This window comes from Rasamsonia emersonii (assembly GCF_000968595.1).
Source record: "Rasamsonia emersonii CBS 393.64 chromosome Unknown ctg1118621759990, whole genome shotgun sequence".
NCBI lineage: Eukaryota > Fungi > Ascomycota > Eurotiomycetes > Eurotiales > Trichocomaceae > Rasamsonia > Rasamsonia emersonii.
Window position 1 is genome coordinate 68,835 of NW_013563297.1, and position 21,339 is coordinate 90,173.

The 21,339-nt window shown below is 50.5% G+C and overlaps 8 protein-coding genes across 8 annotated transcripts; 4 read left to right on the plus strand and 4 right to left on the minus strand.

Annotated features, from left to right (window-relative positions):
- Positions 1-1,759: 1,759 nt before the first annotated feature.
- On the plus strand, positions 1,760-2,585 carry T310_1428 (Lysine decarboxylase-like protein; the record flags this gene model as incomplete). The annotated part of the gene is made up of 2 exons (XM_013475685.1): positions 1,760-1,806; positions 1,874-2,585. The coding sequence occupies 2 exons, from the start codon at positions 1,760-1,762 to the stop codon at positions 2,583-2,585; spliced, it is 759 nt and encodes a 252-aa protein (XP_013331139.1).
- Positions 2,586-2,843: 258 nt separating this feature from the next.
- T310_1429 (Proteasome endopeptidase complex) lies at positions 2,844-3,753 on the minus strand (the record flags this gene model as incomplete). Its single annotated transcript, XM_013475686.1, has 3 exons — positions 2,844-3,518; positions 3,548-3,659; positions 3,716-3,753. 3 exons carry the CDS (start codon positions 3,751-3,753, stop codon positions 2,844-2,846), a joined length of 825 nt encoding a protein of 274 aa, XP_013331140.1.
- Positions 3,754-5,322: 1,569 nt separating this feature from the next.
- T310_1430 (uncharacterized protein) lies at positions 5,323-6,845 on the plus strand (the record flags this gene model as incomplete). Its single annotated transcript, XM_013475687.1, has 2 exons — positions 5,323-5,368; positions 5,443-6,845. The coding sequence occupies 2 exons, from the start codon at positions 5,323-5,325 to the stop codon at positions 6,843-6,845; spliced, it is 1,449 nt and encodes a 482-aa protein (XP_013331141.1).
- Positions 6,846-7,155: 310 nt separating this feature from the next.
- Positions 7,156-8,919, minus strand: T310_1431 (uncharacterized protein; the record flags this gene model as incomplete). Its single annotated transcript, XM_013475688.1, has 6 exons — positions 7,156-7,206; positions 7,239-7,326; positions 7,803-7,900; positions 7,981-8,241; positions 8,381-8,657; positions 8,879-8,919. 6 exons carry the CDS (start codon positions 8,917-8,919, stop codon positions 7,156-7,158), a joined length of 816 nt encoding a protein of 271 aa, XP_013331142.1.
- Positions 8,920-9,305: 386 nt separating this feature from the next.
- Positions 9,306-10,627, minus strand: T310_1432 (Hsp70 nucleotide exchange factor (Fes1); the record flags this gene model as incomplete). Its single annotated transcript, XM_013475689.1, has 3 exons — positions 9,306-9,551; positions 9,617-10,075; positions 10,427-10,627. The coding sequence occupies 3 exons, from the start codon at positions 10,625-10,627 to the stop codon at positions 9,306-9,308; spliced, it is 906 nt and encodes a 301-aa protein (XP_013331143.1).
- Positions 10,628-11,561: 934 nt separating this feature from the next.
- T310_1433 (actin) lies at positions 11,562-13,237 on the plus strand (the record flags this gene model as incomplete). Its single annotated transcript, XM_013475690.1, has 6 exons — positions 11,562-11,568; positions 11,683-11,713; positions 11,895-11,950; positions 12,060-12,090; positions 12,160-12,931; positions 13,007-13,237. 6 exons carry the CDS (start codon positions 11,562-11,564, stop codon positions 13,235-13,237), a joined length of 1,128 nt encoding a protein of 375 aa, XP_013331144.1.
- Positions 13,238-14,335: 1,098 nt separating this feature from the next.
- T310_1434 (Phosphoribosylformylglycinamidine cyclo-ligase) lies at positions 14,336-16,890 on the minus strand (the record flags this gene model as incomplete). The annotated part of the gene is made up of 3 exons (XM_013475691.1): positions 14,336-15,963; positions 16,017-16,544; positions 16,611-16,890. 3 exons carry the CDS (start codon positions 16,888-16,890, stop codon positions 14,336-14,338), a joined length of 2,436 nt encoding a protein of 811 aa, XP_013331145.1.
- A 1,678-nt stretch (positions 16,891-18,568) lies between these two features.
- T310_1435 (uncharacterized protein) lies at positions 18,569-21,127 on the plus strand (the record flags this gene model as incomplete). The annotated part of the gene is made up of 4 exons (XM_013475692.1): positions 18,569-18,763; positions 18,833-19,310; positions 19,373-19,436; positions 19,495-21,127. The coding sequence occupies 4 exons, from the start codon at positions 18,569-18,571 to the stop codon at positions 21,125-21,127; spliced, it is 2,370 nt and encodes a 789-aa protein (XP_013331146.1).
- Between the last annotated feature and the right edge of the window lie 212 nt (positions 21,128-21,339).

Genomic DNA, 21,339 nt, shown 5'->3' on the forward strand with positions numbered 1-21,339 from the left:
ATTACATTGCAAGACACCCATTTTTAATTTTGATATTCTACTGCTCGTCTAGCCCTTCTAGAAAATATGGCTGTAGACTACAGAAAACAGAGAAGTGAACTCATCTCTAGAAGATTGCTTCTTCCACACTTTTCGGAGATCCGTCGTCCAATAAAGTCGGAGCGAATCCATTTGCTTTCTGACTGTCTGTTTGTCTGTCTAAACGGTGACAAGCCTGGAAGAATTTCATGAAGTCTGACATAAACCAGGGATTTTCGGTCTAGTAAATAATTTCCAGCTTTTCTTGTTTCTTATCTCAATAGACGATCACTAGTTCAAACACAGTCACTCCGAAAAATAATATCTCCTATCTGTACCATGATCACTTAAATTTCCACTTACCTTGACCTTATTACTACTGCAATTGTGATGGCTCGGCTCAGCTCGGGACATTCCTTTGAGACAGGACACTCCTTCAAGACAAAAGAAGCTTTCTTTGACCAGTTTGCAGAATCTATCGTTGGGACTTTCCGAAGGACAAAGGGTGTTTCTAAGCAAAGAGACTTCCTGATGCATGCAGAAAATCCTAAATATAGAGACTAAGGTTAATGATCAAAGGAAATAATATTTTCAGAAAAGGAATCGCATTTGGGGCAGAATAACACTTCCATTCTTTATGTACTGAGTCTTTTCTTCCTTAGTTTTGGCTTTTCGTACGTAGGTAGCCAAATGAGGTTACCTATCTCTTAAATTTGATTGTACCACCACAGCAATTTCTAGTCTCAAATTACTATATCAGGATACCCTCCCAAAACTAAAAGTCATAGACTTTCTTCTAGTAATTAAGACATAGGTCACGATTACTATAATCCAAATCTAAGCGGCTTGATTCCGAAATTTCATGAGAATAACTAACCAGCAGAAAAGCGACAGGTTTGCCCAACAGATCAACAGATAGATAGAGGTCGTCGTGACCGTACTGTATATACGATGATTTTCTCTTGATACTTTATTCAGTGACCGTTCTAGTAGAAACGTTGCAGTAAAAGTTCCCATAAAGGTAGTGGTCAAAAGATCAGTAAATTTGAGGTAGGTACCTCTACTGTAGAACTAAACTAGCTGTCAACGACATTCAACAATAATAGTTTGAGGAAGTACTGTGGATACATTATTCTAGAGAGGTAATACTATTAGTTGTAGTAACTGACTACGATCTGGAAGATGCAAGCCAACCCCGCTGGGCACACGGATCCAGTCCGCTGCCCCGCTATTTAGTTAGTGATAATTCTCATTACCTAAAGCCAGAACAACCTACCCCTCGAGCTGAGTCGAGCATGTGTTTGCGAGACATGTCAGCAGAATAACCAGAAATGGCAGGATCCACTGCTGCAATGTGTTGCCATCCATGGTCCATGGATGCAGCGTTCTCCGTCCAACCATACCATACCGTAGCAGGTACCTATCACTCACGCTCCGTAGCTAACCTGCCGTTTTACGGATTATTGTTGCACGAACCTGATGCTCCGTACCTCGTTTTTTTTTCTACTATATAGGGCCATAGGTACCTAGGTACCTTTTCTCCACATCGCTATTTTCGTCCACTGTCTTTTTTCTTTCCTTGGCTTGGCATAAAAACTAGGGCAAAACTCTAAAGAATCTACGTCACTCACTTTTCTTCCCCTGAGTTTGGATACCGTATTTAGTACTCTGTACCCATCAAAGAGAACAGGCCACTTCGCCGCTTTATTTTTGGTAGAAACATACTCGATCGTTTTTCAACATGACCACTGAGCAACAGAAAGATAAGCCAACAGTTGTCTGTGTGTTGTACGTGTGAATTTTGAAGATTGGTGATTTCTTGACGTTCTTCTGACTCACTTCTCTTACTTGACAGCTGTGGCTCTGTGGCGGGGAACAACCCCGTTCATCTGGAAGCTGCGCGCGCCCTCGCCTACGAATTCCACAAGAACAATGTCCACCTCGTCTACGGTGGCGGCACCAATGGCCTGATGGGCGAGCTGGCCCGAACGCTGGTCTCGCTCTCCGGCCCGCAAGCCGTCCACGGCGTCATCCCCCGCGCCCTGATCAAGGTCGAGGACGGATACAAGAACTCGGCGGAGCCGACGCCGACGGAAAGCGAGGCTGAAGAGGGCAAGACCCAGAAGGGCGCCGGCAAGGCGCACGAGCGCACCCTCCCCTCGCTGATGGACAAGACGACTCTGCTGAAGGAGACCGAGTACGGCATCACCACCATCGTGCCGGACATGCATACCCGGAAGCGTCTGATGGCCACGAAGGTGCTCGAGGGCGGCCCCGGGTCCGGGTTCGTCGCCCTAGCAGGCGGATTCGGAACCATCGAGGAGGTCATGGAGATGACGACGTGGAACCAGCTGGGCATCCACAAGGTTGGCGTCGTCCTGCTCAATATCAATGGCTACTGGGACGGACTGCTGCAGTGGGTGCAGAACGCCGTCAAGGAAGGGTTTGTCAGCGAGGCCAATGGCAAGATCCTCGTGTCCGTCAACGATGTCAACGACGTCTTGCCGAGATTAAGGGAGTACAAGGCCAGTGCGGACCGATTGCAGCTGAACTGGGGTGAGGAGTAGAGGAGAAGCCGTGTCGGAGTGCCTACTGGAATTAGATATCCCGGCTGATTTGTATTTGGTATTCAGGGTGGTGGTACGGTAGACGAATAGACAAAAGATGGATACGGTAGATGATGCCCTTACGACATTGCAATGCATGAAGGCTATGGCTCTGATACACATTAACTGTCTCATGTCATCGCATAGTAAAAACTTCCACAGGAAGGAAAATATCTCAAGACTTTTTTAATATCTAGAAGGACATTCCCTCTATTATTATTATGAGTCCACTTCCATCTCCCCTCCGGCGCCTTCGGAGGCATGGTCCAGAGCCTCGAGCAGAGGCGCCACCTCCTGGCCGTCGTACAGCTTAAAGTTCTCGATCTTGTTCTTTGAGCCGGGGGGAGCCAGACCAACAACACCCACAGTCGTATTATCGACAGTAAGCTCCTTATCCTGGGACAACGTCTCCTTGAGCGCTTTCAACCCGTGGCTGATCAGCTGTTCCCGGCTGCTATCATGGAACTGCTCCAGATTTTTTTCCAGATACGTCCGGGCCATCTGGGACCGAGCGCCAATTGCGCACGCCAGCATCTCCTGTGTCAACCCCGACGGTTGGAACTCATACAGATGAGGCCCGGAGTCGTCCACGCCGGCGACGAGGAGTCCGACACCGTAAGGTCGCTTGCCGTAATGCTGTGTGTTGGTTTGAGCGCGGTCCCCGATCTGGGAGACAATCCGGTCCAGAGGAATAGCGCGGCCGTAGGTCATCCTTGACCCCAGAGACTGCTGCTTCATGAAGTTCGAGAGCACGCGGGCATCGGAGGAAAGACCAGCAATGGCAATACCCATATGGGAATCGATTTCGATAACCTTCTTCTGGTAAGAGGAGAGCTCTTCGGCGTTGCGCTGGACGAGACGAAAATCAGTTTCCATAACTGGAAATATAACGATCTACTCATCGTCATCTGACAGGTTCGTACCTTTAAGCCGACGAGGACGGCATGTGTTTTGCTCACGAGCCCTACTACGACCGAACCCTGCTTCACAGCCTCCTGCGCATATTCGACCTGGAATATCCGCCCCTGCGGCGAACTATGGAGGAATAAATCAGCACCCCCGACGCTTGCAAAACATGCGATCAACCTTACAAGGTCACTGAATCGTTATCGTAGTTGTTTCTGAACATGACGGAGGACTAGGGATGGGAAAGGCGGGAAGTGTCGGACAAGCTGGCAGGAGGGATAGAAGGGCTTCCGAAGGAGCACAGCAAGAAGAAGGAAGACAGTGGAGTATTGTTGGGGAGAGTGTGAAGAGCTGGTTATACAGGGACTGCTGGCTATCGATGCGGCAGGCAGTGAGCGACGACGCGGTGACCTGGAGCTCCCAGCCCGTTTGGGACAAAGTGTGGCTTGTGCCGCTTTGTCAGTTGTTACTCCAGCCGCCAAGCCTCACCTCCCACCTGCATTGCTGGAGCTGTCGCCGAGGCCAGTCCAACACCACGTTGCGACACAGGGCACTTCCACCCAAGCAGTTGAGCTGCGTTTCTTTTCGCATGAAGGGCATATCTGTGCGACTACTCTGATGCACATAGGGCGTCTCCAGTCCTGTCCGCTCCATTGCCTTGTCTGACGCCGACTCTGCTTCTTCGAGACTACCATCAGGCAACCACTAGGTCCACGCCTTCGTTCCAGCTCCAGGTTCAACCGCAGCTCGTCAACCATGGCAGGGTTAAAAACGATAATAGTTCTCTCTTTTGTACGGTCCTTGTTGATTTTGTCCTGGGCGATAATTGCGATTGATGCCTGACTGAGAAACAGATTCTGGCCATCGGCTTCCTTCTGGTCATCCTTTCTTCAGCCCTGTGGCACAATTTCCTTCCTCTGCTCGTCGTTGCAACCTACGTGATTGCGCCCTTGCCCAACTGGATATGCAGTCGGTGTGCGAACCCGGACGATTTCATTGAGAGCTCCGGCAATGCCGCGGCTGACTTTGGGCGTTTCCTGACGGGGTTCCTTGTTTTGATGGGAATTGGTATGTTTATTCGCCAGTCAGAAGAAAGTCAAATAATGGGCTCGAGATCTCCAATATTTGGGGGCAATTGAATGTGTCAGATTGGACTTAGGCTAATGTTCCGGCCGCAGCACTCCCAACCGTTCTCGCTCACAGCGGCGCCATTGAAGTCCCAGCAATGATCATGTCGATCCTCGGGGGCCTTCTTATATACGGGACTATCATCAGTTTTACTATGTTTTTTAGGGAGCAGGAAGAGTTCTGAATGACATGTCTATGACCGTGGGCGTATTGACGTCGAGTGTCTCAAGAGGAGGTCTTAGATGAGCGCTATAATTTATCGCATTTTATGCCTACTCTGCTTACTACTGTCGGCACACTCGAGTTCCAGTTTCTGTATGCTGAGCGTACCTTTATATCCCTGCTTGTGATTTTGGTGTCTTTTGAATTGCTGCGATGATTTGCCATGTGTTCCGTATTGGTTTATGTACTATAAGCACGAGATGGAATAGAGACTCTATGAGGAAGTCTGGCGATTCGATATTTGGCAAACTTCCAATTGCACAACAGGTAGTTGGGCTTGTTCGACTCAATCGAGATATTGTCACGTGACACCGTGTCCCATTTCAGCAGGCGCGACGCGTGCGTAAATGACATTATCACCATTGCACTCAGTACACTCCAACCGAGCACACTGAATGAATGGATTAAAACGTGAGATAATAATGAGCTACAGCAGGACGCAATGGAGGTTTGGTCGGGGAATATCGCAACAGGCACAGGATCGTTAGGTAAGTACAAGCGAACTCAACACGTGTCCATGATGATAAGCAGGACTGGGGCGCTGACTATATCATTATCATAGCGGTCAAACTTCTCAATTCTTCTCCACATCGCCAATGTGTGATTCCAAAAGATGTGAAACTCTCCCTCCACAGCCTCGTGAACCCGGCATTGATACCACTCTACGCCCGCGCGGGGCCCAGCGTCGAAGTACACAGTACCAACATAGAAACTTCGCAATGGCTCAAGACCAGACTATTGGGCAGCATTTGGTTGGAAGAGGATGATGACCTTGACAGATGCAAATCAATGCAATGCCCGGTCGGCCTTCTTATCAGCGTCGAAGGCTCCGGGGGAGGCCATCCCTCTGGATGCATTGTGTCGGATCTTCTTATCTACGGGGTCTTGTCCACCCCAGAAACTCTAGGGCGACCTCCTTCACCTCCGAACTCTTCTTCTCCAGGAGATATGATGCAGGATGAGCTGCATCTTGCACTCAAGCGAGATCTGCGGATATATGCTGCACCGTTATCGGCGTCTTTCGTGCAAAAAGCTCAGAGCCTGCCTTCTCCGCCTTCAAGTCCGGAGAATAATAATTCGGGATGTGAGCCTGAGTTTGCCCAATTCATTCCGGATCTACGATCGCCAAGTCCGAAGCGAAAGCGCATAGCGACGATTTTTGAGGTTGCTGCGCAGCACCACAGGAGAGTCCGGCAACGGGGAGGAGAAGCAGTATCGCAACTAATGGCCACTGCAACCTCACTGTCCCAGACAGCTCCTCATCTACCTCCGTTGACGGTAAAGAAGGAGCCGGAAGAAGTCGGCAAACCTGCCTTGGAGAGATTGGGATCGAGACGGTCACGATCTGTTTCTCTGAGCGGGAATCTGCGTGTTGGTAAGACTCCGGATGCGCGCGAAGATCCCAGACCTAGCACCGCGAAAGGCCAAATTCGTCGGACAGCGAGCAAACGAGAGCTCTCTCATTCTTTTCTCGAGACAGAAAGTCAGCCAGCAGCACCGTCTCCTCTGCCTGCCGGCCAGGAAGATGAAGAGTCGGAGGCATCGCCAAAAGATGCTGAGACGATCATATCTGAGAATAAGGCCTTGATTACTCGCACAATACTGACATGCATGCGTCTGTACGGCTATCACCGGAAAGCCAGCCGATCGTCTTCTACGAGCAAGAACAACGTCACAAATTCCCACCAGGATGTCGATCCCCTAAACGAGGACAGCATTGTTGCAGAAACTTTGACTGCGCCAGCGGAGCATGGTCATGGTCCAGCTATCTCGGACGAGGACGAATTCAAGGCCATGTACCACGCGACGTACAAAGCATCCACGTTTGCACTGCGGAAATACCTCAAGGAGAGACGTCCTCCCTCAGACGACATTTCCACAAGCGTGACTGTTCCGGTCCTATCGAAAGAGAGAGTAACCAACGTAGTAGACGGCATTCTAAAGCTGTTTTGCGAGGATAACTGAGCAATTTTCTTTCCTGTGGGAAATTTCATGCATTTCCAGCGCGGGCGCAAGTGGAATTGCAAGCGAGAGAAGGAAGAAGGCGATATTTGGTTCATGAATTTTACGTTGCATGAATGGATATATAGATAGGTCTAACTTGGTTAAATATATGATATGATAGGTACGATATGACAATGACATTATGACCGTTTGTCTGAGATTAGGTTATACAAGCTTGCTTCTCTTTCTTCTTTTCTCTATTCTCGTAGATTTAATTATTAGTGATCAACAATAGGTCCATCATATAACAATCTAAATGAAATGAATGCCATCAACCTGACTGACCGATTAATTGACCTGACACAGCCATACCCTTAGCTAGCTACTACGTAACAAGTCATCACTCCAACATACAAACACACATATAGATATAGATAGATATAACACAAAGTGGGGAAGGGAGTCAGGGTCATATAACGGAAAGGTCAACCGAACCACATGCCTGCCTATTCATATACCTATACCTATGCCTATACCTATTGTCTTAAATTGCATCAATAAATAAAGAAATAACCCCCATGCCGAATACATAATCCTAGGTAAAGAAACGAAAACAAAAACAACGTGACCGACCACATGATAATGATCATACAGCGAGTGTCTTTACTGAACTGGACTGAAGTGGACTGAACTGAAGTGCCTATCTATTCATTCGTTCGTTCGTTTGTTCATTCGTGCCTTCGTTCGTTCGCTCGCTCAGATCAGATCAGATCATCCATCAATGCCTGCTTCAATGCTCTATAGCTGCCTAGCTAGCCATAGGGATATAGTCATAGAGTTACAGAGCCAAAGTGTAGGTGTAGTCATCTTCCATGTTCTGCGATACCCAAAGGACGACGGTACTTGAACAACGAAGCGTACAAGTTAGCGAATCTTCGTCCCTCGTGAAGACAGGTAATTTGGAGGGCGGCGGCATACCTGAGCATTACCAAGCTGTTGGCAACGACGTTGGCGATGCCAAAGTAGAGCGTCGGCAGGGGGTAATTTTTAATGACGTATTTGAGGACCATGACTGTCTGTCAATCCCGAAGAAAAAAAAAGATAATTAGTATTTTGCCAATCAACCGGATTCCTTGTGATTTATTTGTATACTCACCACACTACCGGCCAACCCCCCTGCGAGCAACGCAAAGCCCAGAAAGAGCACAAACCGCGCTTTCCAAGCCACCTCGCTGCCGCTGTAGCTGTAGCTGTCGGCGCTCAGCCGCGACTTCTCGATCGTGTTGATCACCAGCATCCCCAGCGCGGAGCAGATGCCGGGGATCCAGTCGACGAACTTGACGTGCACGTTGGAGCCATTGCGCGAGCTGTGAGAGAAGGCCGCGGCGTCGACGAGGAAGAAGAATCCGAGGGAGAACTATAGACACAAGAAAAAGTGATTAATGATTTATTTCTTTCCGGCGCGATTTGAATGAGATTGGGAACTTTGAAAGTGCGAAAATAATAATAATGATAACAACAGACTCATGCGCTTAAGCGACATAGTCACGACATACCAATGCACCAGCAGAATAGACACCCGCGATGCGGATGTTGGAGTTGTTGAGCCATTCCGGCTTGGAGAACCGCCACAAGCGGTTATCTGAGGGATCCATGGTGCGGTCGCCAAGGAAGACAATTGCTGATACTGAGGTACAAGGAGGTTTCGAGGTCAGATGGGGCTGAACAGACAGACAGCTCTCTGAGTTGGATGCCTGTTGCGTTCCCGATGATGAGGTCGGGGTAGCAGACCAAGGCGGTTTAGCGTGGTTGGGAGCAACGCTCTTACATAATCTAAATGTGACATTATTCTCAATAACAGAACAGCAATCGTATCAATAAATTGATGGCAATTGGTCAAATTAGTAGGATTTCTATGTTGTGTTACTGGAATGGATTCAGCCTATGCATGACTTTTTCCGGCTATTCTGTCTCGTTCTCACTAACAATTATCAAATTGATATCATTCTGTCTTTGTAGATGGTCTTTTCGTCACTGGTATTGTACATACATACATGTACATTAATAAATCACTCGTGGGTAGTCCAGTGAACATCGTTCATATGTAGCCCAAGGACAATGGGTATCATCAAGTTCATCCAGCAAAATGGACATACAACACTAGTGTGATTTCCGGATCCGATAGATCTAGCAGATGTAAAGCCGCGTCAGCTCAATATCAAGAACTGCAAATGCTTTTGCAAACAACGCGACTCCTGCAACGGTACCTCCGAGTCTCTGCCATCACTACCGTAAGCAAGGCAGGACGTGAAGGATGTAAGCGGCGAGCGCTCTGCAATTCAGGTTTTTGTGGACGACGCAGCTTCCCACATCGCTACCCACAATTCGCATGATCAGGTGTCCTGACTCCCCATACTTCATTCGCCGGCATCACCTGCCAAGCGCCCGAAGAATTCAACTCTTGTACCCAGGATCTGCCATTCATGAAGACTCAACAGGGTGCGCCTTGAGTTTATCCATGATAGCGTCCACAGCTTTCATGTCTCCGGCATCGACTCGGTCTGCTGGGGCATACCCTGCAGGTAAATGTTTGACAAGCTCGTCCATGGCAGGCTGATAATTGCGCACTGCGGAAGACAGAGCATAGATGGCTTTTCTGCGGACTTGGGGGTCGGGATCAGAGGTTGAGAGAGAAAGGAGGGTCGGAAGAGCGTTGAGAACAAGGAGCTGTGCAGAGGAATTAGCATCTGTTCCTGTAGGAGGCCAATACATATCAAAACAGCATGACTTACCTTATCCTGACCCTTCTGGTTATTCTGCACGGCTGTACCAACGCACCATGCGGCCATGCGCCGCATGTCCGGTTCCTTGTGCTGGAGGAGCCCGATGAGAGGCGTCCACAGCCCCAACGGTTCCATGTTGTTGGCATTATCAATCGTCTCCACCAGCTGCTCGAAGTTGTCGAAGGCGATCAGCTTGTTTTCCAAGTCCACCTCATCCGAGAGCAGAGCGGCCATGGATTCCTTCATCAGTTCGGCATCGGAGGGACCACCAAAAAGAGCTGCCAGAACCTCCGGATCGAGACCACGAGTTGACGGCGGAGGCGCCGACGAGGGATCATTGGAATCTGTTGGTCGTCGGGCGGCATCCGAATTCTCAATACTCCACTTCAGGAGATCATTCATGCGAGGATCCATTTTGCGGTGGATGGAATTCAAACGAGGGCAAATATTTGCCAAGCAGAAATTCGTCTGTTGAGATATAGCGCCAGATTCCTTGGAGGAAGGGAGTGAAGAACAAGGAAGACGGATCTGCTTTACAGAATTGGATGAGTGATGAAAAGTATGTAGCTTGGATTTCGCATCTAATGTTGTATCTCTAAACTACTGACTACTGTGACGTTTTCTCGCTCTCACGACCCATAGTAGGTTCGCGCGGCAGCGGTTTCCTTCCACGCCCTTCCACTGCCAAGAAGCGCCTTAGTCAGCACTGTGGCGTTGTGGCTCAGCAGACCACAGCGTCGTGTCCCAGTTCTGTGGAAGTATCAATGTCATGAATTAGGGAGGATTCAGAACGGCAGCGGCATGTAGTTTGGTCCATACTAACTCCTTTTTGTCTTTTTGTCCCGGAGAACCTGCCTTGATGAATATCTCCGACATTGTAATTCTGCTGCTGCCACCGGCATGCCCCGCCAGCTGTGGCTGGAGCTCCCGCCAGCAACCCCGCGCCAGCGCACGCTCACCCTGCCGCGGATGTGCAAAATGGCGGTAAGCGGCAATCTCTGGCTGGACCTCGCAGGCCATGTTGCCCAACGACCCTTTGTCAGATTCCGCCGGGCACCCGACGACTCGCTAAAGATGCACAATGGACATCAATGTCGAATAGGAGGGAGATAATGTCACCTGCCACTGGCTGCGCGTCATCAGGATCAGGCAGGACGCCGTGAGGATTGGGATATCCAGCTGCCTGGACACGCAGAGCATTCTTGGACGGCAAGGACGTCTGTCGTCCGCAATGAGATACTGTTCTGCCTTTTGTACTCGTAAGCTGTTCTAGTCGACAGGAATTAGAGACGCAGCACGAAATAGGCAGCCTTGATCCCGCCGTTGGTATCTTCAAGGCGGTTTCCCAATGTAGGATCTGGCGGTCGTTTGCCTCAGCGCTTCCGCCCTGGCGGCCCCACGACGCGCAGGCCTGATGCCAGCGTTGCGGCATCCCGAGGCCCGCACTATGGGGTACGAGCAGGCCATTCATTACTGTTCTGCCTAGTTGTCCGGAGTACGTGGCAGCGGAGGGTTCTACGGTTCTGCTGGACGCGGTAGCAGGAGTGGAAATCAGCAGCAGAAAGAGGCCTGGCAGCCGTGGGCCGCTAGTGGCTCGCCAGGCGTCCAAGACGTCCCACCGCGGGCAGCGCAGCACCGCCAGGGAAGCCCGAGAGCCCCCAGCGCTGGCCAGCGTCAGGCGGCGCACACCAGAGGCTGCTAGTGCTGCCCCCCGTTGCCCACCCTGCCACACCGGCACCATCACAGCAACCTCCCGACCCAAACTCGGCTCGACTCTCAACATCTCCACCGTCGCGATCGCTTCTTCTCTTTTCCCACCTGTTTATCATCCACCTCCCTGGACTGTCGTCCTCCTCCCCGTCCTCCTCTCTCGATCCTTCTCAGACCACCTCTTTTCGACTCTCCCTTGCGTCTTACTCCTTTTTTCTCGTTTCCCTAGTCCACAACCGTCACCATGGAAGGTATGCCTTTTCCCTGTTTATGACACCTCAGCCGCTTCTGCCAGCACCCCGGCGCCACTGCCCCGGCGCAAAACACCTCGCCCTGATGGATGCTGACTTTTCTGCTCGTTACAGAGGAAGTTGCTGCCCTCGTTATTGACAATGGGTATGTCTCCCACACTGCCATCGGCCAGCCCTGGGTGGTCTCAGCCTGCTTGCCCACCGTGCTGCATTATCATCGCCATGGCTCCCCTCATTCTAGGCCTATCGATCCACGAAGGCCATCAGCCGTCCAAGACACCTCCTCCAAGGATGAAGCCGGACAGAAACTGATAGATTGTGTCTAGTTCGGGTATGTGCAAGGCCGGTTTCGCCGGTGACGATGCACCTCGAGCTGTTTTCCGTAAGTTAACCCCACGAATCGACTGCTCCCCTTGCCAGGTGCCCTTGCATAGTGGCTCCTCAGCCTCGTGCTGGCCCTGTAAAACGTGCATTACTGACAGCTCGCATAGCGTCCATTGTCGGCCGTCCCCGTCACCATGGGTATTTTCCCTTCCACTCCCGGCCGCATTCCCCCGCGAAAGAATGTGGTGAAACTAACTAGCCCCGTAGTATCATGATTGGTATGGGCCAGAAGGACTCGTACGTCGGTGATGAGGCACAGTCTAAGCGTGGTATCCTGACCCTGAGATACCCCATCGAGCACGGTGTCGTCACCAACTGGGATGACATGGAGAAGATCTGGCACCACACCTTCTACAATGAGCTGCGTGTCGCGCCCGAGGAGCACCCGGTCCTTCTGACTGAGGCTCCCATCAACCCCAAGTCCAACCGTGAGAAGATGACCCAGATCGTCTTCGAGACCTTCAACGCGCCCGCCTTCTACGTCTCCATCCAGGCCGTGCTGTCTCTGTACGCCTCCGGTCGTACCACCGGTATCGTGCTCGACTCCGGTGATGGTGTCACCCACGTCGTGCCCATCTACGAGGGTTTCGCCCTTCCCCACGCCATCTCGCGTGTCGACATGGCTGGTCGTGACCTGACCGACTACCTGATGAAGATCCTCGCCGAGCGCGGCTACACCTTCTCCACTACCGCTGAGCGTGAAATTGTCCGTGACATCAAGGAGAAGCTCTGCTACGTCGCTCTCGACTTCGAGCAGGAGATCCAGACCGCCTCCCAGAGCTCCAGCCTGGAGAAGTCCTACGAACTGCCTGACGGCCAGGTCATCACCATTGGCAACGAGCGTTTCCGTGCTCCGGAGGCTCTGTTCCAGCCTAGCGTTCTGGGTCTTGAGAGTGGTGGTATCCACGTCACCACCTTCAACTCCATCATGAAGTGTGATGTCGACGTTCGTAAGGATCTGTACGGCAACATTGTCATGGTATGTATATCCTTCGTTTTCTGCTTTGTGTGTTCGCAAAGGCGGAATAATGACTGACTCTTGTCTCTTTAATAGTCTGGTGGTACCACCATGTACCCTGGTATCTCCGACCGTATGCAGAAGGAAATCACCGCCCTTGCCCCGTCCTCCATGAAGGTCAAGATCATCGCTCCTCCTGAGCGTAAATACTCCGTCTGGATCGGTGGTTCCATCCTGGCCTCCCTGTCCACCTTCCAGCAGATGTGGATCTCGAAGCAGGAGTACGACGAGAGCGGTCCTTCCATCGTCCACCGCAAGTGCTTCTAAGGTACGAAAAGCAAACCGCTCCGCTTGGCTTCTTGACCTTCTTTTCTTCCTGTTTGTGACGGTCCTGACTTTTGGGGGGGTTGTTGTGTCCAGATGCGCCAGATGGTTGCTCGGTTGCTCGTTTATTCGTTGTTCCTTACCTGGTGTATCAAAATGTAAGTCGAATTACGATGGTGGCTGGTAGACCTCGAATTCGATCCATACGTGAGACTATTGAAACCTAGCGAACCCAAATAAATACTGTGGAAAATAAGAGAGAGAGAGAGACGGCTATGGAAGAATTTTCTTCTTAACTTTCGATCGTAAGGACTTTCTTTTCTACGCTGACCCGCTTAATTTACCACCTACGGGCAAGGAGGGACATTGCAGGAGACAAAAACAAATCAAAAAAAATTTTTTTACTATTAAAGGGCGAGCTTTGTTGGATGGAACGAAGTGCGTGGCGAAAGAAAAGGCATTACAATTATTTCTCCTATAGTTATATTTTTATCTTATTATCATTATCATCATTATCTTAAATTCTAGTACTTGTGCATTGCAGACAGTTTTTTTTTGCCCCTTGACTAAGTCCTTTCTGGACTTCCTACCAAGGTCGAATACGAAATAATACTCGAAACGAAACCAACAGAACGAAAAAAAAAAGGGACAGTGTGATATTACTATGTATAGTTATAGTAATACTCAGTACCTATTATATAGATCTGTAAACAGCGGAAATAGTTGAGATTGTGAGAGAAATTTCGAGCGAATACGGAGTATTAATTACCGGATATATAGGTTCTACTTCTTACATTGTATGTACCGTACATACTGTACATATCCTGGTGAGTAGATTAAGTAATTAATTAATTAATTTAATCGATCGATCAATCAGTTGATCAATATTCGAGTAAAAAAAAACCAAAAACATTTCAGCTAGAGGTTATTTATCTACATAGACAGTCATGAAATCTTTTTTCCTAGAGTCCTAGCCTAGCCTCCTCTCTCTCTTCCCTCATCTGTTTTGAATGTTAGTACTTCTGATTTTTATATGACATGGCATGCACGTATAATGTCTCTATCATTCTTCATCTCACGTTTTGGGGTAGGGGACTATAATCAATCCCATCTCTCCAATCCGGTCAAGATACAGCCCTCCTCGCCGTTACTCCGGATCTTCAGCTCTCCGACTCGGTACACTGTCTCGCCTTCCTTCTCGAGGATCTCCTGCACGGCAGCAACGCTGTCTTTGTCCACCACGAGGACCATGCCGACACCGCAGTTGAAGGCGCGCGACATCTCCTTGCTGGACACGTTGCCCGTCTTCTTCAGCCATTGGAATACCGGCGGCAGTTCCCACGTCGAGACGTCAATGTGGGCCGCCAGCGTCGGCGGCAGCATCCGCGGCACGTTCTCCACGAGCCCGCCGCCGGTGATGTGCGCCATGCCCTTGATGGCAGATAAGGTTTTGCTGCCGTCACGAGACGATACCTCGAGGGCTTTCAGGAGAGGCTTAACGTAGATGCGGGTTGGTGTGAGGAGGGCGGCACCCAGGGTGAGTTTCGAGGAAGACGAGAGCATCGAGAAGGGTGCCTCGTCCTCGTAGCGCAGGCCAGATCGCTCAACGATCTTCCGGATGAGAGAGTATCCATTGGAGTGCGGGCCCGAGGAGGCCAGGGCAAGCAAGACATCGCCCGGCTTCATGGAGGCCGTGTCGGGGAGAATGGTTCGAGCGTGTTCACCGGCCGTGTTAATGGCTCCCACTGCAGCTCCCACGGCATCATAGGCGCCATCGGTGAACAAGCCCGGCATCTCGGCTGTCTCGCCACCAATGAGCGCACACCCGGCCTGTACGCAGCCATCTGCCACACCGGATACGAATGCAGCAGCTGTATCGACTTCCAGCTTGCCGCAGGAGTAGCAATCCAGGAAAAAAAGTGGCTCCGCACCCTGCACAACCAGATCGTTGACGTTCATCGCAACCAGATCAATGCCGACGGTGTTGTGCACACCCACGGCGTGTGCAATTTTAAGCTTCGTTCCGACGCCGTCGATAGCGCCGATCAGGGTTGGGGAATGAGGATGGAAGGACGAGTTCGCCGCTGCAAGGGAGAAGGTACCTCCAAAGCCGCCGATGACAGCGTCAGAGCCCGGCCGGCGGGTGCGTGCCACGGACGACTTGATTCTGTTGACGAGATCATTTCCAGCATCAATGGAGACACCTGCGGCAGCGTATGTAAGACCCTCGCTGGGTTTTGCGGCGTCCCTAAAGGCCCGATGGGCGATATCCTTGCGGTAGAACATGCCCTCGAAGTGAATCGTGGAGATACCGACGTAGCTCTTGCGCACAGCCTCCTCAAGAGTTGGCGCCACAGCAGTGGCAGCAATAACGCGCCCGCCGGACGTTTTCAACACATTGTCGACGAGAGTAGTTCCCGCATGGAAAATCATGGTGTCCTCTGGGACCGGATCCAACGTGATAGGACGGCCCTTGGCGTACGACCCGGGGTATCCCTCTGCCACTGCGATGACGGTCGTGGAGAATTTGGGTTCGACCTTAATCGTTACGCCGTCTAACCAGTGCTCCGTGCAGGCGACCATAATCTCCGCCAAATCCGTGTCGTCGCTTAGCAGCGGGAGAATGGTCTGGGTTTCGGGGTCTCCGCCTCGAACATTGTATTCAAGGACCTTGGGGCCATTCTTCGTCATCATCAGACCAGTGAAGAGGATACCCACGAAAGGAAAGCCTAGTTCGTCAAAGTTAGATTAGAGGAGGAAAATGTAAGATATACACACGAACCTTCTCTTCTCATTCCGTTGATCGTGGGCTGGACTATGACCCGGTCAATTTCTTCCAGGGCCTCCTTCGAAGCAATCCGCGTCGGTGCATAGCACCCCATGCCTCCTGTATTTGGTCCCTTGTCACCGTCAAATACGCGCTTGTGGTCCTGAGCCGGCGGAAGCGATTTGATTGTGTAGCCGTCACTGAAGGTCAAGATGCTCAGCTCATCTCCCTCAAGGTATTCTTCAATGACAACTTCATCGCCCGCTGCACCAAACTGGCGGTCGAGCATGATCTCTCGTAGTGCGGCGTGTGCCTCCTCCTTCGATGTAGGAATGATGACGCCTTTCCCGGCAGCCAGGCCGCTGGCTTTGATGACCACGTCGTGGGTGACGGAATCGAGGTACTTCCGCGCAGCTTCATAGTCGGTGAAGTTCTCGTACTGTGCTGTTGGAATTTGGTGGCGTTTCATGAAGTCCTTGGCAAAAGCTTTAGAGCCTTCCATGCGAGCGGCAGCCTTGGACGGGCCAAAACATCTGATTCCCACTGTTCATGTACATTAATACGGTATTTACTACTTAGGCCTATCTTTGAGACATGGACGCAACATACCAGCTTGAAAGTAGCCTTGAATGCCATCCACCAGGGGCGCTTCGGGCCCAGGAACGACAAGATTGACATTGTGCTTCTGCGCCAGTGCCACCAGACCTGGGTAGTCATCACCTTTCACGTTGGCATTGACGATCTTAGGTGAGGTTCCCAGTCCGGTGCCGCCATTGCCCGGAGCGACATAGACGATGTCGACCGAGGGAGACTGACTCAGCTTCCAAGCAAGGGCATGCTCACGACCGCCGTTGCCGACGACGAGGACGCGCAGCCTTTCTTGGAGCATCTTCGACGTGGCGTTGACTCAATCTGGAACAATCGCTGTTATTCAATGTAATTAATACGGGATTTTAACGCTCTTCAACGGCCAGAAAAAAAATCCATACAGCAGGCGTTAAAGAAACGAGCAATGCAAGTAGATAGAAAGTATCAAATTTACATAATTCAAACTCTGAAATTGGGCCAATATCAATATCAAGACAAGACCGTATCAGCAGTATAGATGAAGTGATATCGCTACATGGGGAATCCTCGGAGGGGCATGAGCCCTAACCCACTCGCGGATTGCAGCAGCAGTTCGAAAGCAATCACAACGATTCTTCACAAACGGCCAAAAACGATGTCAACGCTTGACTCACCTTGTCAGCAACAATCGAGGAGCAATTGCCAGCGAACGAGCAGGTGCAATGGCAGGAATGGGCTGCCCGCATCTGGAAACTTTTTCTCTGGCGCGGCAGCTGCGTTTCTCCGACCCCGCCATCGGAGGGACAACGGCGCCCCGCCTGATGGCTTGCACGTGACTCCATTTCTATTCCGGGAAGTAGATACAGAGTATGGAAATACGGAGTACACAAGAGAATACAAAATTCAAATACACATTTCACTGTGATCAGTAGTGGATTCATTCCTAATTATACCTGAAAACGAGCATACAAGTTCCAAGGAGCGGTGGATCCTTTGGTCATAAGCCAGAAAACTACAACTTAGTTGACCTCACTTCTTATGGATATGTTTTCACGTTTTTATGGCATTTCTGAAATTTCGAGAAACAGGCCAATCTTCACAGAAATCAAAAAAAAAAAAAGAGAGAATGTTAGCATCCAAAAACAACACAATCTCTGGCAATGTGCCTCGTCAGTGTGTACCAATACACAAAAACAACATCGACTGCATTCTAAAATATACCACTCTTTAACAAACTTTCAATGACGCCATCCTCCTGAGCATCCACTTATTCAATCCAGGGGAAACTTTCAACTGAAACACCCTCGTCCTGTTCTGCGCTGCATTCAGTAATCCAAGGGAAGCTCTCAAATCCGCAATAGTTCGTTGTGACTCAGATATGAGTGTGGTTTTGGGAGGCATTGGAATACGCCTGGTGATTCTGTACGGTGCCTTCCAGCACCCGGACGGGGGCATCGTTGGTCCATCCAAAGACAATAGCGTAAACGATGCCCTGGCACTCTGGTGAGAGTTAATCAGATTATCCTGGTCGGCCACGTCCTCATCGAGTGTAGAGTTGGCATTGCTAAGGGAATATGCGCAGATAACGACGGGTAGACGCGCAGCATCTATGTCTCACGTGGGAGAGATGCATTCCAGAACGACGACCGTTTATACAGAGGTAAGATTTCTCATTAATGGAATCGAATGCGCGTCAAGGAAGGTTATGAATGCTTGCTTCTGATTGGTACCCGTGAGCTGAATTCTCAGCGAGTTTCCATTGGCTGCTTGTCGAGAAAGGGGCACACACGGCTTAGCCTGTTCGGGCAGGCGGTGTGGCCAGCCTTAGGCGCGTCCGCGAGCCTACCGAAAGGACTCCAAAAAAGTTGCTGGCGACGCTGGAAAAACTCATTGCTCCTCGCGCAGTGTCTTTCCTTCCCCGGGCTTCTGGATCGTCGATTCGTGAGGCATATTTCATGTCTATTCTTGTCCCCAGTCAATTGCCTCTCAGGTGTGTCTGAATGTTTCGGCGTTCTTTGCGGTCTGTTTCAGGCCCGCTCCGCAACCATGTTTGCCGCTCGTGTCTCCTAGCTCGCGTGATCGAGAATCCCATCCAAGACGTTCGGTTCTATACAACTGCTCCCTTCGAGTCTGGACCGAATGCGGAGTCACCCCCGAAGCCGCATGCATCCATCAGTTTTAACGATACAGATCTCGTGCGTACCCTGTCACTTATTTTTTGGTTCTCTTCGAATAGCAAAACTTAACTCCCGTCTCTCGCCCAGCAAAAAACTCCCACATCTGAGAACAATGCACTCACGGGTCGACATCGACGACAGGAGTCAGGGACACGCGGTCGCTCGGGACAAAATAATAGCTCGCCCACTAGACGGAACAGAAAGGTATCCGGCAAACTCAGCTCGAATCCGACTGTCCAAGAAAAGAGAGCGAAGCGCCAAGTTGCAAAGCAAAGAAAGGTGGCGAGCATAAAGAAAAAGGCCGCAAGAAAGAAGGCGACGCAAAAACGATCAACTCCCAAGCAACGTGAGACTACACTAACCGCAAAAGCTCGCTCGCAAAGACTGATTCGATTAGTACCAAGCCGCCCCCCGAAAACTCTTCCTTCTAAAGAAACTGCTTCCCGGAAAGAAATACAAGCAGCATTTTTCGAGGTTGACGATGATATAAAGCTGGCACACTTGTCGGCACTGGTGAAGGAAAAGCATAGTGGCTTCCTGCATTCTGATGAAGTTTCCGTCACTCGTAAGAATCTCAAAAACCCGGCCCGCATCTTGACACTTCTGGTCCTGACCTTATTTCAACAGCGCTCGCTATAGAGACTGCGCCAGTGCCGAATTTGTCTTTCGGACTTGACAGAGTCCTATTCAAGTAAGGCTATTTAGCTATGGATGAGGTTGTGAGGGATAAAGCTAATACGCCTCGCCAGTCCCGGCGTTTATCACCTCCGAGACCCGCGATCACGGGTTTACAATTTTGACCCCTATCTAGGTTCCATCATGCCTGTTTCCGAGTTCGATTTTACCGCGCTTAAGGAGTACATTACTTCGTCTAGAGATGAGACGTTGCTCAAACTGGCTATAAAGGAAGGCAAAAAATATGTTGGTTCTTCCTCCAGCATGACCTCTGTCCTCTCTCACTTCCACTACCTGTTATCTGCCTGGCGTGCAATCAATATAGACACCCTCTCCCAGGGCTTCCCGGATAGATTGCGCTCCTTCACGCGGTTACTGAGAGCTCCTGCCGCCATGTTTTTGAACTACAAGGACGGGGTGTATGCGATCGATGCGGACAAAGAGTTCGACACGGCAAACATCCTCATGAACCTTGGCAAGTCCATGGAAAAACTCCTCACCTCGTCAAAGGAGAAATATGAGCGTTACCGGAGGTCGAGCACCAACAAGATCACAGCGGAAGAGGAGAAGGCGGTTCCGGAGTCCTACCATTATTCAACGATGGGGGATTTTCTCATGCGGTCTCAGCTTGACGCCTACGACCCCCGACTTCCCGGGACTGGTATGTTTGACTTGAAGACAAGAGCCGTAGTCTCTATCCGAATGGATTCCAAGAACTTTGAGAATGGTTTGGGTTACGAGATCAAGGGCCGATTTGGAGAGTTTGAGTCGTATGAACGAGAGTACTACGACATGATCCGGGCTGCTTTCCTGAAGTACTCCCTTCAGGTGCGGATGGGCCGCATGGATGGAATCTTCGTGGCTTTCCACAATGTGGAGCGCATCTTTGGGTTTCAATACGTCAGTCTGCCAGAGATGGACCAGACGCTGCATGGCCAGAGCGACACCACCCTGGGCGATAAAGAATTCCAGTTCAGTCTGGCCCTGTGGAACACCATCCTCAACAAAGCCACCGCCAGGTTCCCGAAGCAGTCTCTGCGTTTTCACTTCGAGACGCGTGATGCACAAACTCCGTTCATGTACATATTCGCGGAACCGGTCACGGAGGAAGAAATCGAGGCCATTCAAACGAAAAACAAGAAGGATATTGAGGAATTCCAGCGACGTGTCTTGAACCTCGAGCCTAGGACAGACGGCGAATCTTCTGCTGATTCGTCTACAGAGCCGTCAACAGAATCACCAGGAGAGATCTCTTCGCCGGGAGAATCGGAGTACGTTAATCACGACACCACAGAAGCACCAGCACCGGCAGCAGAAGGGCAGGGAGAACAACAACAACAAGAACAAGAACAAGAACAACCTCGTGACGTGTTCGCGATGTTGCTGAGCATCAGCAGCACCGTCAACGGCAGGCCCGTAGCCCGACCCACGAACCTGACAGCGGAGGACAAATGGACGATAGAGTACGAACTCAGCGAGATCCAGGGCCCCCAGGTATGGAACTACTACCAGGCATGCCAGAAGCGGCGCGAGAAGGCCTTGTCCGGCCGCGGCGAGGACGAGACCGAAGTCGCCGGCAACGCCTACCTCCGCAAACTGCGCGAGATCAGCAAAGCAGGCCGCGAATGGCGCAAGGAGCAGAACCGCCTAGACGCCGAACAAGGCATCGTCGTCCTAGGCGACCCCATTGCTCCTAAATCGTCATGATCCTTATCTTGACGATGATGATTATGTTTCTTTTCTTTTCTTTTTTTTTTGCACCCCGCATGCATGAATGCATGATATAATTTATCTTTTTTTTTTCTCATTTTGATGTAATGGACTGACTGTTTGTATGCTCCTGTACTGTACTGTACTGTATACCAGTGTCCTTGTTTGTACTTGTACTGCACAATCCATGCATTGCATTGCATTTGCAT